An 18,288-nucleotide genomic window follows, 5' to 3' on the forward strand; every position below is an offset into this window, starting at 1 on the left:
ATATATTAGTGGGAGCAAAGAAAAAGAAAAAAATAATGCTGCCCAGCCCGCATCGCAAAAGGCACAACGTCCACACAGTGGAAACTTGGGAGAGTTAGTGATAATTGTCGACATAATTGCACAGAGCAAATTAGTAAGTATACGAAAAGAGGAAGCGGACGCCAAAAATAAGGAAGGTGTGAAATAAAGAAAATTAATTATGTTTATGTTCCATGTATAAATTTCTAGCGTTTTTTGTTTTTTTTTTTTTTTCAATGAACCTTATAGTTGAAATCGGTGCCTTTCTTGTGTTCTTCTTTCTGCCCTCGTCTTTTGCGCGTTCAATCACTTCGTCACTGTTGATGCATAGTAATATTAGTAGTAGTCGGAACACTCCTGGTCTAGAGTGTAACCTGCTAACTATAGCGCTGAAAAAAAAATATATTTTTTTATCAAATGATATTGCATCTATGATAAGAAAACTATAACAAAGACAGCTATACAATTTAGTCAACGCTAAGCGTATGCCTGTCCAACCTTATAAACTATGGTTGGTAAAGAAAAAGGCAGAGAGAAGTGGGCAATTGTCAATTTCTGTTTACCCTTGAGATGAATCGACATTGCGCAAGAGACGTGAAATTGCTATTGAGAGGGTTAGCACCGCAGGGTGTCGGAATGTGTTTACCTCAGAAGCAAATATTCGTCGTACATGCGGCGGCACCTTGCAACCAATTCCGATGAACTTCGACGGAATGTTTCCAAGGCTCACAAAAATGCAGTATACAGATGCATACCATTCACGAGGGGTCTCGAGACTTTTTAATAGACATTGTACGAAGAAGAACGGGGGGGGGGGGGGGGGGGGGGGAGGTGTGCAGGAATGCTGCCAAAAAAAAGGGGTCGGCTACAAAGCGATAGTTGTGTAGGCACTTAGGGCGACCCCCTCCCCTCTCTCGTTTGGACCCTCAACTGCGTGCTCTTATTCATTTTAGACATACGTCTTTCTTGTATCCAGTTTGCATCATTAGGTTCCTTATTCCCTCCAGAATTTTCCATCGCGTGCTGAAATGTATATCTTTCTTGCCTTGCGTCGATTTGCCTCGATTTGGTTGGATCAAAGATTGAAAAAGTGCGCCCGCGTATGTGTGTGTGTATGCGTGCGTGTCCACGCGCGCGTACCTGGAAACTGTAGGAACAGCTGCTATTTTCACACCGTCTATTGTCAGGAAACTGTAGCCTCGTTTACATGAACCCGACTTCGGCGGGTCGAGCCAGGAGATCGAGTTGAGCAAGGTCAGCCCAACTTGACTGCATGTTTACATGAACTCGATTTTAGCGAGTCGCGACCGGTTCAACATGCAGCGGCACCAAGCGTCGAACGGCGCAGCGGGAAAGGGCAGTGGCAGCCGGGAAGATTGCGGCATGCACGGCTGCCTCGCAGGCGCTACGGCGCAAGCAAATAACAGGTTCGCATTTATCACTTCTCCTTCCACTAACCCGACTCAGACCGGTTTACGTGCTATCTGCTGTTGGGGTCGAGTGAGTCAACCCACCCCCTGCAGCGGAGTTGACTGGACTCGCTCCCTCGGCTCCCGGACCCGACTCGTTTACATGAACCCAGTAACCGGTTTTCAGCTCAAATCCTCCACTCAACCCGTCATGTAAACACCGCTTATAACGTGCTTGTAATCATTTTCCGAGAATTCCTTTTCCTGCGGCGCTAGTCTACCCCGCCTGCAGGAGGGGCGCGCAGCAAGGGGAGGGGGCGGTCCTTTGTGCCAGTTCCGGAAGAGGGGACCTCACAGCACTATAGTCGGTTACAACTAAAGAACGAAGCGGCACATGCAACTCAGAGGGAGCCGTCCAGCCAGTCACGTCGATTTCTGTGGCTGTGCATGCAGCCAAGCCTGCGAAAGAGAAGGAAGGAGACGGCGTTTTGTCCCCGTGTAGCCAAGAGTGGATGTCCTTTGTTCGGGATAAGGCTAAAAGAATAATTTCGCAAAAAGAAAGGAAAAGATTTTGCTGCCCCGGCATCCGCCATCGTCTCTAGGAGCACCTGAGCTGGAGCAGGGGAAAAGACAGGGAGAAAGGCGAAGGTACTAGTAGGTGTGGTGCCCCCGTTTATTGTCTCAGCTGCACTGGCCACTAAAGGGGGAGGGGGGGGAGCGTCTTTTTCGCAAAAGCGCTGAATGTTACAGGTGGGGTCATATTCGGCAACAGACGGTCGTGGCAGCTACAGTCTCCACTGCTGTCGCGGCGCACCTGTGGAGACCGAACAGAAACCTGTTCGGTCGACGCGCTTGGCTGGGCGGTCTCCTTTGATGGGCATGTGCTGCTTCGTTCTTGAGTTGTACCCGACTTATATACCACATGGATTCATTTCAGTGGTGGAATATGGCGCCCTCTGAACCACGGCATTCGTTTGAAAGAAGTGCGAGTCTAGTTCAGGAAAACTGCACCTGCTCCATGGTTAGTGCTGAAATAGTGCAGCTGCAGCCGCCATGGAAGCAGATGATGGTTTGCGGGTTGTGATAAACGGCAGAGACTCAAGTAACTTTCACTCGTCGACAAGCTAGAACGCTGCTCGAGTTCTCCAAAGGAACGGATCGAGGCTGGTTCATGGCAACATGTTATTGTGATGTGCTGTTTGCACATTTCTTCATGAGATACGAAAGGTTGGCTGCCGCTGATGTAGGCTGTAAACAGCTGGCTGCAATTCACTCATCTCAAAGGCTAGCGACGACCAGGCCTGCACTCGACCATCCGTTTTGGAAGCAGACAGTGCCAAACTGCGCTCAAAGTGCCGGAACTAGCGGTACACACCCGCCGCACTGCCGCTGCCGCAGAACTTTGCCGAACTGGTGCATTGAGTGCAGGCGAATCGAGCGCTCTCCAACTTCCCCTCCACAGCGCTAGCCGGAACAACGAACAACCGGCAGCACGAAGCGAAAGCCTGTCTCTTCCCTTTCCTGTCGCTTTAGTAATGCCTGTCCTCGAAAAATAATACGACGCCCAGAATGCGTTTCGTAGCGTCAGGCGAAAAAAATTGGCAGTGGCTTAGCTCTGCTATGCCTGGATATACGTAGCGTAAAGTGCTCCGGTGTTTCGGCCGCACGTTCCGCCTTGGCTGCTCGACGGCGAACTGCCAGGCGACAACCTCGGGATCGGAAGAATTTACATTTTCCAGTCTTCTGCGCCATTTGGCAGCGGCTCGACTCTCCTTAGCTTACCAGAGCTTACATGTTGAGCGCGACCGTCATTTCTCCGCGCACCCTCCTCGCGCATGCGCAGTAGCGCGCGGCGCAACTGTCGTAAACACGAGGTCACGCGTCGGAGAGGAGCGCACGCCGGCGGCGCCGGCAGCGAGAAGCTCGCACCGGCTGTGGCAAGGAGGCGACGCACCTGCGGACCTGCGCCTCTCGTGACGTCCCGCGGTTCTCGCGCATGCGCATAACAGGCGGCGCACACTCGCGCAAAACTCGGCTCTGACCCGCGTAGTGTGGCTTTACTAGCTTTACGCTACAAAACAATCCAGCAAAGCAATATGGCGGAAATCTGCTTGGAAGTTCGACACACACTACATAGGGCAAAATCGAGGGAAACGTGCAAACATCGTAGAGGTATCGTTCCCTCTCGTGAACACCTCCTGATTGTAAATGTTTAGCAGCGCCACACTCGTTATTTTTTTGAACTGTGATTATTTAGTACACGTGCATGTGTGTAGATGGCGCTACTTACTTCATTTATCTACATTTATCGCATGTCGCTGCGTTATTGCTATTATTGTTTGTATTCTGTGGACTTTGTTCTTGGCAATTGTTACAAGTTGATTAAAAGAATGAGAGACCGACATTTTAAGAGTATATTTGCCAGAAAAAAAGAAGCCGCGGAACGTTTCAAGAGCTTGTGTCCTTCGTGACGAGAACAAAAAAGGTAGCTAAAATCAACTAGACATTGCGCATTCCCCAAAAGCCGTAGAGCAAAGGCAATGCTTAGCCGCGTAGAGCGAAGTAATAAGTTTCTTCACGCAAAATCTCAAAACTGCCACGCGCTGGTTACCTGAACAGTATTGCATTCCGTTTTTAACTATTTCGAAAAAACGCTAACTTTGATCAGGAATAACTTTTAAACTAAACAAGGCAGACGGATGAAATTTTCAGAATGGAAGGGCGATTAGACGATCTCAAACTGTACAAAAAGGCGCCGCAGTGCAATGCATATCCCAAAAGTTATTGCAGATTACATTGTTCTGTTTTCTATGCTTTTCAAACATGCGTGGCTAATAAACTAATCTATACACGTACTTCTAAATGCTTAAATATGTTCATTAGCATCCGATCTCAAAGTATCTCGAAAGATATTTCTCTAGGTGCAAGAGGTTTTTCACAATTTTGCATTTCCTGAGACAAGTTGAGCTCAACTGCCAGTTTTCATCTTTGCGTTTTCATTTACAGTTGAAACAAATTTGCAGCTACCGTTAAACAAAATGCATCTTTTGAAAGCAGAGAAAAGTAGCTTTTCGGAGATATCTGAACCATATTTATGAAGCGAACGAGCGAGGTACAGTCGACGTACAAATATCACCAAAAATGGTTCCCGCTCACCGTCATAGTGGGACCGCCACCTTAATATAACGCGAGTTGTGAGTGAGCTCACAAAAATGGAAGAAAAAAAAGCAGCCAACTGCAGCCGAGGCTCCGAGGACTCAGAAATAAATGGAAACTGCAAGCAAAAATACCAAAGCAACAAATGTGTTGATATTATCTAAGAGCAAATGCTTGAGAAACGCGTGCGTTATCATTGGCTGCAGCCCCTGGCAAGTTAACAAACGTTGACTCCCACACAGCAGGGGCCACCATCAAGTGTTTAGTGCTGCACAGTGCTGTGCTTGTTCGCCCTTCTTACTTTTTCCCGCTCCACTCAACTCTTTCAGGGGCTTCACTTTCTTAGTTGCCCATGCCACCTTCGTTACACGTTCATGGGCACCCTCGTTTGCCCCTGCCACAAAGTGACATGAGAGAAACATCAGCAATAGCAGTGAGCAACCGGAGTTGAGACAATGCGTTGTGCGCCAGCGCCGTCAGAACATCTCCGTTGCGTGGGCTTTTGGGATGCCATGCCACGTGGCACTACAACAGTCCATGCTCAAAGGCAGCGAAAAATGATGGGCCTAGCAAAAACGAAACGCCACGAGCAGTGTGCGCCCATCGCTGCCGTGCGGTTGCTCACGAGATTCCAGCGCCGATAGCCCTTGCGTGTCGATACTTTGGAGCAGGGACGGCAAAGAACGCCAGCGACGCAAGGCGAAGAGTCCGTTTCCTGGCGCAACAGCGGTGGGCAGACCAAGAGGGAACATGTGAGAAGAAGCATGCGCCTCCGCGGCCGGTCTACGGTGGCAGTGCGACCGCGCGCACTCTCCTTTAGCTCGGTTGCGATGCCCCCGCCTCTCCCACTTTCCCCATTCCAGCTGTAGCAGCGTTGCGTGAGCTGCGGCGGAGGTGACAGAGCAGTCGCGCTACCAGCGTGATCGTGGTACATTTCTCTGTGTTTATGACTTCTAGCAATGGAGTTTTCGGTAAACATTTTCTGGGTGATTTAACCTACATTTATTTTTTATTTTGTTTTCCGTACTGCATTGTTCTTTCTCACGAAAACTGCATGTAATAGAAACCTGGATGTAACGAAAAATGCCCGACTTTCTTCAACTTCGTTATATTCAAGTTTAAGTGTATAACGCACTACGTGCCACTGCTATTATGCTGACTACCTCCACCACGGTGAACTTGCAGGACTCGGCGAAGGAGTGCACCTTTGGAGACCTGACAGCACCGGTGCAGTCGACGTTCCTCGTTGACCCTGCCAGCCCCACGGTGGGGAATGGCTGCTGCCCATCTGCCGTGCCGGGGTTGCCCCTCGACGGCGAGCTGGAGAGCATCTTGCGGCAGCTAGATGACCTGCTCTCCGAGCCCAAGCAGGGTCAGTGGGCGTTCCCACCTCATGCTTCTCGGCTAGTTAATGGCTCTTGATCGACATTGCCTAAATCAGTTTTAGTCACAAAGACATGCAGACAAGGGGGGAGGTAGCTCCTTGAAATGATGCAGTAGTGTTGTTTCAGTGGGTTCTGATTACATGCTGGCACCATCCAGTGGCCAGGGAAAAAACCCCAGTCTAGCCAGGATTTAAAAGCAACCAGACATATTGAGGCTGGTTGGACCTGGTAACGTGATGTTCCATTTCCAGTCCTTGCCTGTAGTCTTTCCTCATCTAAGTTTGGCCCAGTCAGAGCAATCCGCGTCTGAGGTGCTTACATTTGAATTGGTCGCATCATAAACTCGAGGCAAGACGAAGCAAAGCACTGTCTAGTCTATATCCATCAGATTGTTGTTGAAGGGAATGGAAGATTTTAGCTGACCGAAAACCTTCACTTCGTCCGGAATGCAGGTGCAGGTAAGACAGATCCAGGACATTGTCTGGGTTTAATACCAAGGCGGGTACCATAATTTGATTTCATGAGCAGTTGCAAATGGCTATTGCTTGGTTTATATGGGATAACTGCACAAGGAAGAGAGCCACCTCTGGGTCTAAGTTGTGTTTGTATCGGTACATAATAGTGACGGTGGTGGTTTTCCAGGAAATGGCAAAAAAAAAAAGAGTCAATAATTCTGCCAGATGAGGTGCAGATGTAGCTAGGACAAGGAAGTGAGCAACGTCTTTTATGCGTTAGCAGTCAATCATGTCTTGAATGTGGTGTTAACAATAACACATGATGTATGTAGTTAGTAACATGCTAAAGGACATGCTGCACTGCTGAAAACTCTTCCACTTCTATCTGAAGTTTGTCCAAAATATGATGGTGCAGTAATCGCTTTTACTTGCTGAAGTTACCTTCTCTACTTGTCTTGTAACTTCCTTGTGCATACCTGTCGCTTGTGGCATTCTGGGGCTATCTCTCTTTCACCTCTTCTGTACCCAGCCTTGCTCATAGCAGGTCTGATACGAGGTATAGATATGCGCCATCGCATTACATACCGTATTTACTCGAATCTAGGCCGGCCACGATTCTAAGCCGAGACCCGAAAGTTGAAGGCCACAGAAAAAAAAAAACTTACCTCGATTGTAGGCCGGCCGAAAAAACAACTGCGAACAAGAGGTACAGCACGCAAACAACCTTTATTGCCAGGAACCCGCTCAGGCTGATCCCGGGCTGGTGTTTGGGCGAGGAGACATATGCAACGCCAGCCCGGGATCAGCCGCCGAAGTCCCGCCCGGCTTGAAGATTTGACGACTGCTCTGCAGCGAGTATAACTTTCCGCTAGAAGGCGGCACTATAATGGCACCGCCTGTTTGGTGCCATGGTGTTGGTGATAAAAACCACGCACGAAAACTTCACTGCTGCGAATGTGCTCACGCCACCGCACGAGAACAGAACAAGGCCAAAATGTCAGCCAGTGCTCATGTGTGCTTTGTTCAGTATCGGCTACGGATAGCAACGGCTACGGATAGCAACGGCTACAGTGCTGTCTTTCGTTGGCGTTTTGTGGGGGCGCCACCTGCGTGCTACATTTATTCGTATTTTACGAATACGAAACCTCGAAACGAAATCCTCGAATCTAAGCCGACATAAGAGTTCTACATCTCGTTTTTTTTTTAAAACTATCGGCCTAGATTCGAATAAATACGGTATCTGAGAGGCAAAAGGCCAGTGTTTAGTCATCTAAACTGAACTCATTCTTTGTTGGTACAGTGGAACCCCACTGCCGTGTTTTGTATGGGACCGCGGAAGAACATACCAGCTAGGAAACCTAGAAACTGAACACAGCGCTACATGCTTCTCCGGAATTGGCTACGCTTTGTGGCTTTCATGATCACTCATAATATGTAGAGTGTCCGAAGCACCCTGCGATGGCTCTCCATCTGCCTGAGCAAGTGTTGGCAGAAGGGAGTCAACAGCAGGAGGGACCTTGCGCTGAGTGGGTTGGAAAGTTGCGGGACGCGTCCACTGCTGGGCTGTTTTCGCAGTGGCTGCTTTAATCCTATGCAGTCCTCATCTGTTAGAGTCTAGAAATTGCACCTTTTAGTGTGCAAGCAAGTGACAGAAAAAAAATGGACCAAAGCCTTGGAGCCAATCCGTGTAACAGCACCTCGTACAGTGCTGCCCATGTGCCGTCTCTAGCAGCATAGTTTCGTATGTGCACCTTCGGTTGTTCACACTCAGGTCAGAGCTGTGATGGAACTGCAGCAACCGCTGCAACAGAGTTCGCAGGGCCTATAAGCGGGCATGGTGTCAGCATGCTGGAAGCTGCTGAACACGGATGGCGGTCAAGCACTGCTGGAGTGTTTAGTTAATTACAGGAGTTTTGCTATGCGTGCGAGAACACATTGTTTCCTCTAATCATTGGACTCTTAGCTGACGTCTTCTTCCTTTTATCCTCACCCTGTCTCTACAGCTACACGCTGATCTGGGTCTCGAATAAACAATGACCAAAATGTGAATCTCGGTTAATCGTAAGTAAACATCAGTGCTCAAGGGTTTGCGCTGCTAGATATCATAGCAGGGCTTTTGCATCTTTGGCATGTTTGGGCTAGTATGTAAATTCTATTACGTTTGAGGTGTTTTGCTAAGCTGAATTGCATGTGTAGCAAATATAGTTCATTTTGTGACAGTTTCAGCCGTGGTTGTTAGGGCGTATGCAATGTGAATGTGTAGTTTATTGCTTAGCCCCATCAGAGTCAATGGTAAACATTTGTTGTGGGGCCTTTTTGTATCTACATTGCATGCTGCAAGTCTCATCACCTGCCTGGGTTCCTGTTTATGAAAGGTGGCTTGCAACGAGTTTGAGATTTTTCTGAATATGGCACGTGCATGAATCTACTGGGTATCCACAGATGCCTTTCTTCTTGACATTCATTAATAGCGGCAAAATATTTTCTGCTTCATCGGTTGTAAACGTATGTGACTGCATTGTGTGTCCTAACCTAGTGTGAACACTTTGGCCTTTTAACAATGGGGCAATGTTCGGAATGCCATAGAGCCTGAATTGCATGTGAAGAAGTGAGCACAAGCATGATCATGCATGCTTTTTTTCTGTTTTCTTTTTTTGACTGTGCTTCATGAAGTCTAGCTCTGAATAGTTTTCTCGCGGACCTCTTTTCTTCACCCTAGTCTCTCCTCATTTCTTGACTTGCCTAATTACCGTATTTACCCAATTCCAACGCGCCCCCGATTCCAACGCGCACCCAATTTACGGCACCAAAAAAAAAAAAAAAATTTTCAAGCCCCGATTCTAACGCGCGCCCGATATTGGTAATGAAAAAAAAAAAAAACTACAAGCCCTCTTCTAACGTGCATGTGACTTCCACGAATGAAAATAATTTGCAACCGTTTTTATATTTTAAGGGGAGATGCGGGTGAAAAAACCGCGATTTTTTTCGATAAAGTCGATTTTGTATTTTCTTGCGTTTTGTATTCCCCCAAGCCTCTTCTTTTATGTGTAAAAAAATCAAAGCCAATAATCAATGGGAAGTTAGTAAAAAATACTATTAAAGCACTCGCGGTGGCTCGCGAAAGTGCGAATTTGACCGAATTTCGGGAACGCGGCATTTCGCTCCACGGCGTCGCCCGCTCTTGAATATTCGCGGGGAAGTAGGCCTACCCATCGTCTACGACATGGGCCGCATTTGTTTTTCCAGTCCCGGACTACTTGCTGGCAGGTCTCGGCTTCCGCTCGGACAGGAAAAGCGTCATGGTCACATGACCTACTTGCCATAGGCTGCTTTCGAACACGGCGCCAGAGTCGGGCTCCCCCTCGGTTACCGTACAAGGACGCTGTCATCTGCTAGCAGACGATGCAAGCCACGGCCACTACGACGCCGAAGCAACGCCGTGCGCTCGATCATGATACTGAGTCGATTTAAAGACTGTACTGTCAGCTTAGCGTAGGTGCATTACAGAACTCAGCTTCGGAGGTATGCTCGCCGCTACTGCTTGCGGCGAAGTTCGCACAAAGTAGCCCAACTCGTTGCGGAAAGGCGGATAGACGAAAGCCTCCGCAAAAATGTTGACAACAAGCTCTATAGCTGCTCCAGTATACGAGTGGTTCACCTGCGATGCTTTCAGGTAAGCGTACAGACAGCATGTGGCAAAACAAGCGAACAAGAACCTCTTGACGACACGAGCAAACAATACGCGCTCGCAGCTCCGAACGCGCGTCCGTGTGCGGTGGATTTCAAGAAAATAAACGAAGATGCAAGAACAAAAAGTCTTGCGATGGCTCAGAGAGGAGCTACGGAGCTCATGTGAAGGTTTAACGCATGATATCGACCTCCAGGGACACGAAAAGCACTCAAAATGCACACGGAGTCTAACTTAATATGGCTGCCAGCGCGGCGCGCAGCTATCGTCTGCTGCCTTCTCAGCAGCCCCAAGCAGCCCGCGGACTGCCATAGGCTAAAAACGAACGCGTTGCTATGGCGATGCAAGCAGGTGGGCGGAGCTTTCGGGCTGCCCGAGAAAAACAAATACCGGACTCGAGTCCGCAAGTAGTCCCGGACAGTCCGGGACTGAAAAACAAATGCGCCCATGGTCTACGAGAAGCCACTTCGGCAGCGGCGCATTCTTGATAAAAATACAAAAAAAAAGATTGTTTCCCGCCCGAGTCGAGCGTCGCGACTGGCCCTTCAAATCACGTGGTACGATCGGAGCCGTTCCATTGGCTACGAGCATTCCACCGCACGGTCGGGCGCAGACGCTCTTTCTTCGTTCTGCCGCCACCGAGACGTGAACCAACGCTTCTGCCCGGGTTTTTCTCCTATCTCCGCTATGGATGTGACTGAGAAACGAGATTTTCGCTCACGCAATTTCCTGACAAAGCATCAGTATAAAGGAAGACGCCCCAAGCGCAAGCGGAGAGCTCCGGTTACGGGAGGTTCGTTTGCTGCTAGGCGTAACTCGGCAACGGCGATGCTTCTTGCGGAGCATCCATGACTTCGTCAGTGCGTCTGAGCGAAAGATAAAGATATTCGACTGTAAAAACGGGCGCGGGAGCGCTGTTATCTGTGAGATCGGCATGATGCACGACCTCGTCAGCGGCGCGGCGTGCCCCGCCTGCGGACGATGTAATCTCTGTCAGAGAGTCGGCCGCAAAACAGAAAGGAGTCTCATCGTTTTTGGAACTTTACCGCCGAACTGACGCGTTTCCGACAACCGTTGTTTCATCAACATATTCTTCGATCCGCGTATCTTGATCGTGCAACGGCAGTGATGAGGCGTCCGCCCGCGGCAGTGCACGGGATACCGTCGTCGTGAACGCGGTCCGTGGTCGCTGAGCACGCGACCAATGACAAGCGCCACACCGGTTGAAAAGGGCTCCTGCAACGCAGAAAACGACGAGCAAACGTGCTCCCATGTTTCCAGCAGTTAGTGAGCTCCCACATCGTATAATGGCGATGACGATGGGCAGCTATGGGGCAGTTTCGGTTTGCACTCGAATCCAACGCGCATGCGATTTTGAGACGTATTTTCCCCGAAAAAAGGTGCGCGTTGGAATTGGGTAAATACGGTAATGTCTTTGTTTAACGAGCTTTGCGCAAGGCAGCTGAGCGCGTCATGGTACTGCAGAGGCCGTGATGCAAGCCCCAGTAATGCGGTCCTCGTCTTCTTTCCTCATTTATCTTATTTCGCAACTGACCCTGTCGTCAGGAGCAAATTTTTGCTTTTAAAAATCTGATTTACAGTTTGCTTGCACAGTGTCAGTTGGTTTCTCTGTAAAGCTTATCATGCTGCACTTAGCGTACGGTAAGTTTGTTGCTCTATTTTGAAAGTCATTTCAGAAAAAAGGGATTATGTACAGCCTCAAGTAAGCATTTTCGAACATTGTAACGAGAGTTCTGGGCCAAATTGATCTCTTCGCAAGAACGATATCCAGCTCAGACTTCTATATTCAATAATAGTCACTGCTTCAGTGGTCTTGAGCACCGCATTGGTCTACGCAGTCGGGGTCTTCATCTTAACTATCCGACTCTTTGCGTTACTGAAATAATCTAGCAGTGATAACGACTGTTGGTGATTGCAGGAACAGTGGTGACCGTCACGTTTGTGAACCGGTGTATCGCAGGCTACAACTCGATGGTGGTGAAGAACCACGTCATGGAGACCGTCAACCAAGTCCAGCAAGTCATGGACAGGATGAAGCAGACCTGCTGAAGAAAAGGGAATCGAAGCCAGTTTTGGCCTTGCGATTTTCTTTTTTTCTTTTCTCTGTCTCGCTCACACCACTTTGAACGGAGGTGCCTTTTGAGTGTGCCCTGTCCATTTGTACAGTTGTAAACCTTCGAACGACTGTACGCCCTGCTTCGCTCGACCTTTGCAAACTTTGCCGACGGAGGAACCGGCTTTGTTCGTGGGAGAGGTCTGTCTGTCTTCGAGTGGGAAAGAGGAGAGTGACATTTCCGCCACTTACTGCCATTTCCGGTGCGCAAGACATCGGGGTGCTGAGGCTTCTGTAGTTTGCGAGGTCACTGTGCTTGGATTTACTTTATCTTGCTCTGTTTGCCAATTTGTGCCCGCTGGCGTGTGGCTGCTCTTTATTTGAAGCCAGTGCTACTAAATCTTGCCTTATGCGTGCTTTGTTCTACAGGTGGCGCTGCGGAACAACTACAAAAGCGAATGGAGAGAAAGGGTTTTGAAAATACATGTACCTAGCGTTTTCTGCCTGGAGCAACGCATTACCATAGATAAACAAAGCAGGGTAAAGGCTTGTTTGGTGGGACAAATTCAGGAATGCTCTATTTTGGGGCATTCCTGCTCCCTAGTGTAGAAAGCTGTTACCTTGCATCTGTAACCAGTGCCTGTTGTGTTTAATCGATCGTGTCTGTGGCTTTCGTCTTCCTTTTGAGTAAGTTTGGGCTGACGGAGGGTGTTCCTCCATCATTGTTTATGTACAGCGAGAGAGAGATGTAGGGGGACTTTCGTCAGCCGTACCAACAGCCTTACTAAAGCCTGCTGCTTGCCGTACTGGGCCGTGCTTAATTTTGAGCATGCGTCCCTTGCATCTGTTTGCAGGTATTCGGTGTACTTTTTTACCATGTAATCATATATCAGTGGGTACCATACAAGGTGGTCGGGGGGCTTTTGATTCTATCTCGGCATTTTACGAGGACTGTGTGTGGTAGCTCTCTGTCACAAAATGTACAAGTACGGAGAAATATAAGTTGGTAGGCCTATTTTTGCAAATTGCTAAGTGCCAATGCATAGAGTTGTCAAGTGAATGAATTATTGCAGATCACTCTAGTATGCATACTGCGGCAAGTTGGGGGGGGGGGGGGTATGGCAGCAGTGCATGTTTTTTTTTTTTTTTTGCTGCTTATACTTGATGAGCAGGTTTATCATTGTTTACTCTAGTGGTTTTTTTTTGTTTGTTTTCCATCTTACACTTGTTTGATGAATGAGCTGCAAATCTTTGTATGGAATAAGCTACAAGGGTTGCACTGAACACTTTAACACTTTTTTTTGTTTTGTTTTTTAAGGATGTGGCAGCTTAGGCTAGCGTTTTTGCACCCCACAGTTTCTGGACGTTTATTTTGTTGTTTTTGCTTTGTTTTTGTTAGTTGACTTCGTTTTTGCACAAAGTGCATTTGCGTGGTACCTGCCACATTGGTGTGTCCTCATCTGTCAGCAGTTCACCGTGCATTACTGTTGATGCGGGAATTTCAGCATTATCATCATAAGTAGCATAGCCGCTGTCGTTTTCTCTGTAAGTGCATTATTATCTTGACTGGCTGCTTTGAACAGGTCTCCAGGAGACATTTTTTGCCAACTGCCTGATCAGTTCACGCCTTTTTCGAAGTGAATTTATCTCGAATTGCTGGGAAATATTTACACCCCGACTATTTTTTGGGCGTTTTTCCTTCAAGCGTGGAAACCTGTACGGTTTAATCAAAATGTATGATTGTGATCTTCGTGCCTTATACTACAACTTTCGGAAAACCTTGTGTGAGTGGGAAAGACTCAACACTGAAAGTGTTGTGCCAGACTTCGAGTGTCTTCAAACTGTGCAAAATCGGCATGCTTCATGATGTTACTTTCTTCTTTCTTCTTACTTTCTACCGCAACGGCTCAGAGGCTGTGGCATTCTGTTTCTGAGGGTGCAGGTTCAGTTCCTATCTGCAGCAGCCGTATTTTGATTTAATCAAATGCTAAAAATGGCCGTCTTTTGGGGTTTCGATATTCTTTTAAGTACGTCAAGTTGTTGAAATGAACTCAGAAAACATGCCTCCTAGCCCAGTGTTGCTGCGGCATGTAAGTATCTGCTAATCAAAACCTTTTCTCTTTTCATGGAAACATTTCTAGCCTCTGTCCGTCCATAGGGGAGTTGGAGCACTTTCCGGTCGCATTTCACGTGCATATATTTAGACTCTCAGTTCGCTGGTTTTGATTTTGTTCACTTTTTCTCATTGTGGATCGCAGATACAATTCTCTGCACTCTCACCGATTTTGGGATCTTTTAAATGTTGAAGTGCTTGCAACAGAGTGCTACTGTCTCTTTTTTCGTATTTGCGAAAACAAAATATTTTGCATACTGTCCTTTCGAAGGTCCATAATGGACTGTACAGTGCAAGCTCTTTTTTTACACCTCAAATGCTATTAGTGCGGAATTCATAGCACGCCCTTTTCTAATGGATCTCTGCTGTTGTTGCAGTGAGTCAGATCTCAGGCAAGCTCAGCCTTGCTGTAAGAAAGCTCAAAAATCGGCTTATACATCTTTCTTACATTACATCTTTACTCAGTCCGGGGCAGAAATCCTACAGAGTCAGCTCCCTGCAGCCATCAACCTTTTTTTTTTCCTACCGACAAGTAGGGTCAGTGGTTCCCTGAGCAGACTGAACAAACATTTTGCATTTCCCATAGCCGCAGCAGAGGACGGCATTTGATAAGAGGCGCATGTCAGTAGCCCACATTGTTACCACTGTCAGGTTTTCTAAGGAGGAGTCTGTTTTGACATTCTTCCTAGTGCCTAGCTCCTTATACCGTATTTACATGTGTAATGAACAGACTGCTTTGTCAGAAACATTGGTGCTGATTTGAGAGGTGCATTTATTACATGGGGTATATTTTACACTGTAGGAAACCGAAATTTTCTAATATTTTAAAGCCTAACCTAGGCCGAGGTATTTGTCCTGTAGGGGATGTAGTTACTCTGCTGATGGTGATGAATGTGGAGAAAGTGTTTTATGAGAGTGTATTTGTTGTGCGAGAAAAGGCGGCAATTTTGCCTTGCCCTCCAGTGCACGCGGCATGCTTAGTGTAATGAGAGAGAACACGCTGGACAAAAGTGGCTCAATAGGTGCCCTGTGAGAGCCGGGTCAGTGTTGTGTGCTTTTCATGCGGTGCATCACAACTGCAGCGTACCAGCCTAGAGTGACACCACGCTTAGGTTGGCACCATAGGCAGCACTCTATAGCCGGATACAAGTCAAGAAAAAAGTAGCTTTTCCTCATCAAAGTACCCCCTTCCAACCAATGGCGTCGGCTGATTCTCATGGACCGGCTAGCTAGAATATGCAGGGAGTGGCAGGTGAAAGGGGGTAGCCCCTCTCTGCATTGTCATGCCACTCCCTTCATAGTCGCGCTACTGTCGGCCAACGCTGTTGTCTGGAAGGGGGGCCCTTTGACAAGCAAAAGCCACTTTTTTCTTGACTTGTATCCGACTAAAGACAGCTAGATGCCTAGAGGACAGCTAGATGCCTAGAGGACAGCTAGATGCCTAGAGGACAGCTAGATGCCTAGAGGACAGCTAGATGCCTAGAGGGCAGCTTGTGTAGGAACTTTTTATGCTGCTTCGTTCCTTGTTTGTTTGTGGTACCGAACCTCTGTTGAATATTTAGTTGCAAGAATTGTTTACTGGTGAAGCATCATTCTTTTACTTTGGCTCTGTTCCTCTGTCCGGAATGAGATTTGGACAGTTTCACTCGCACTACGTGGTTGCCGGATAAGGGCGTATGCATAGCAATTAATTTCGGTGATCAGCGGCAATTCGTCATGTATTTAATGTCATGCTGTGCAACGCTGTAAAGCCCCGCAGGCCTCGGTGGTGTATATTTTCTGTAATGTCATTACGGCATACCCCTGTGTATGTCGCATGTATATTGTAGTGCATTTCTTGCTGTGAACTTTGCAACGCTTGGAAGTGTTGGCGGATTCGCCCGCGGTTCATCGTGTCGTAGAAATCTTGTTGATTGCGTGTATTGATTTTCTTCACTATTGCAGAGAATTTAGCATGCATTTACCTGAAAGCGTTGTCGCGGCAAGCCGTGCCAGGTTAGCCCAATCCTGGAGCTGTGTCGGCTGCATCTCGCATTGTGCTGCTTTACTGTGGCATTTTTGTTGTTTTGTCACCATCTCTTGTTACTGTTAAACCTATCATCGATCATGCATCTAGAAGATATGCGGCCCTGTGGGCGGAAATTCGGGGCTTTGTAAACGCCGGTGAAAGGGTGACACGTGCTTGTTTGAAACCCTTGTCAGGTTTACACCATTGCCTTGCTGGCAGTGTCGATGTGCTCTCTGGCACTCCGAGGTGGAATCAAGACTGTTAACAGTCAAATTTTTGACCAGTTCGTCTTTTTTTTGTTATTGCTGTAGAACAGGCGCATCTACAAGTGTGCTATTTTCATGAATTACACCTAAGAGTAGTGCTAACCAAGGCACTGCCTATGGCCTTTGAGTTAGGGGCTCAATGTCACTGGTTTTATATTTTGTATATTACGTGAAAGCTACCAGAGGCATTGTAATTTAGGATTTGCATCAGGGTGCACTACTAACAATCATGACAGTAATTCTTTTTATATACTTATTCAGTAGTCTTAAAAATAGGAGCATCTAAAAGTGGTGTACCCGAAGAATTAGCACCTCACAGCTGGTCTTATGGTGAACCCAAATGCTTGTGCCTGTGTTGGGTTAGGGCTTTTTCTTGCTCGAATTTCAAGGAAGAGCATCTTACCTTGGTGCCATATAGCATCTGGGGACGTGCAGGCACCCATCAACAGCTGCTCTTATGACTCTGAATTCGCCTTCAATAATTTGTCATGAGTTGTACTAACAACAAATTGCTTCAGTCTTTTGCTTTGTCTCGTGTTACCTATACACAAAGTCTGCGCAGTGAAGTGACGCTGTATTAGATTATAGTTTTTTTAGGGATCGAAGGATGGTAAGGTCGTCAAGTCCAGTCACCATGGTAATAAGACATCGTCAGCTGTTGCACTTGAATGTATTTGTGGCTTAGAGAAGCTGCAACTATAAATCGGTGATGTATTGTAATTTTCTTCTTGTTAACAACTATATCTCGTGGTGCATTTCGGATCAGTTTACGGTGAGGTGCACGCATGTCTAAGAAAGCATCGTGTTAAGAATACAAAGTCCTTTGCCTTTCAGCCAGATTGTAACTACAAGCTGCAAGCACGGTTCAAAAACCGGTCAGTTACTGATGTAAAACCGTGCTGCCATTTTGTGCTTCAAAGCTAACATGCCAGCACTGATCAAGGTCCCCAAAGTTAGTGTACTGTGTCATAATTTCCATATTGTTTTTTTTTTTTACACTTTACTATCTCTCATGCTAGCAACCATTCAGCAGGCTCATATTTGCTGTTTGCATGATTTAAAGTGGAAAGTAGCAGATATGCTGTTTTTTGTGCGTCCAATCCTTCCTTTTGGGTTGCACAGTCTGCAACATGTTATCATAGCGAGATTTTTGTTGGCTTCATTTCTTTGTTTACTGACGCCATTATTTTGTTGCCTCATTGTGCTTGCTGCTGCAAGTGATGTTTTTTTGTTTTTTTTTCTGGGTCTTGCAGTGGGGAGCTTGCATTGTACATTTTGTGTAAGTATGAGCTACATACATCCATTGTATTTTGAAAGTTATTTTTGTACTCTTCGGTTAGTTGGGTAATTTAAAAACTGGTTCTATGTTTTGGACAAATCATTTCTTTATTCACTTGGGTAAGTGGTGTACTTAATAACAAAAGATGGTTTATTTGTGATGACGCTGTACGATTACTTCTATTGTATTGTAACTGGAGCATATTTAATGTACCATCAGCCCTCTTTATTTTCTATATATTGTAACATAATATATTCAATGGATGTATGCTGAGCCATGTCGGTGGTTTGAGATAGCCTGTGTTGTGTCTTGGGGGCTTAGGGATAGCTGAAGTGGGATTATAATTTGCCAGTGCTCTGCGCGCCATTCAGAAAGTTGTTTTGTTCATGAATAAAAACCTCGTGCACAATGTGGAAGCAGTTTGATTGCGTCTTCGA

At 47.0% G+C, this 18,288-nt stretch overlaps 1 protein-coding gene across 3 annotated transcripts in view; it reads left to right on the forward strand.

Moving 5' to 3' along the window:
* The window catches only part of LOC149366078 (dystrophin-like), a 35,946-nt gene extending 17,679 nt beyond the window's left edge, over window positions 1–18,267 (forward strand). For 2 of the 3 annotated variants that reach the window (XM_089548305.1, XM_089548298.1), the window contains exons 17-18: window positions 5,769–5,955; window positions 12,093–18,267. In XM_089548305.1, the coding sequence (XP_089404431.1) occupies window positions 5,769–5,955; window positions 12,093–12,181 (276 nt within the window). In that variant the 3' untranslated portion in view covers window positions 12,182–18,267. Of the gene's footprint in view, window positions 1–5,768; window positions 5,956–8,426; window positions 8,485–12,092 lie in introns of all 3 variants that reach the window. The other variant, XM_089548313.1, reaches the window with a different exon arrangement.
* The last annotated feature ends 21 nt before the right edge of the window (window positions 18,268–18,288 follow it).

This window comes from Amblyomma mixtum, chromosome 1 (assembly GCF_055824585.1).
Source record: "Amblyomma mixtum isolate Tamu chromosome 1, ASM5582458v1, whole genome shotgun sequence".
In the NCBI taxonomy this organism is placed as follows: domain Eukaryota; kingdom Metazoa; phylum Arthropoda; class Arachnida; order Ixodida; family Ixodidae; genus Amblyomma; species Amblyomma mixtum.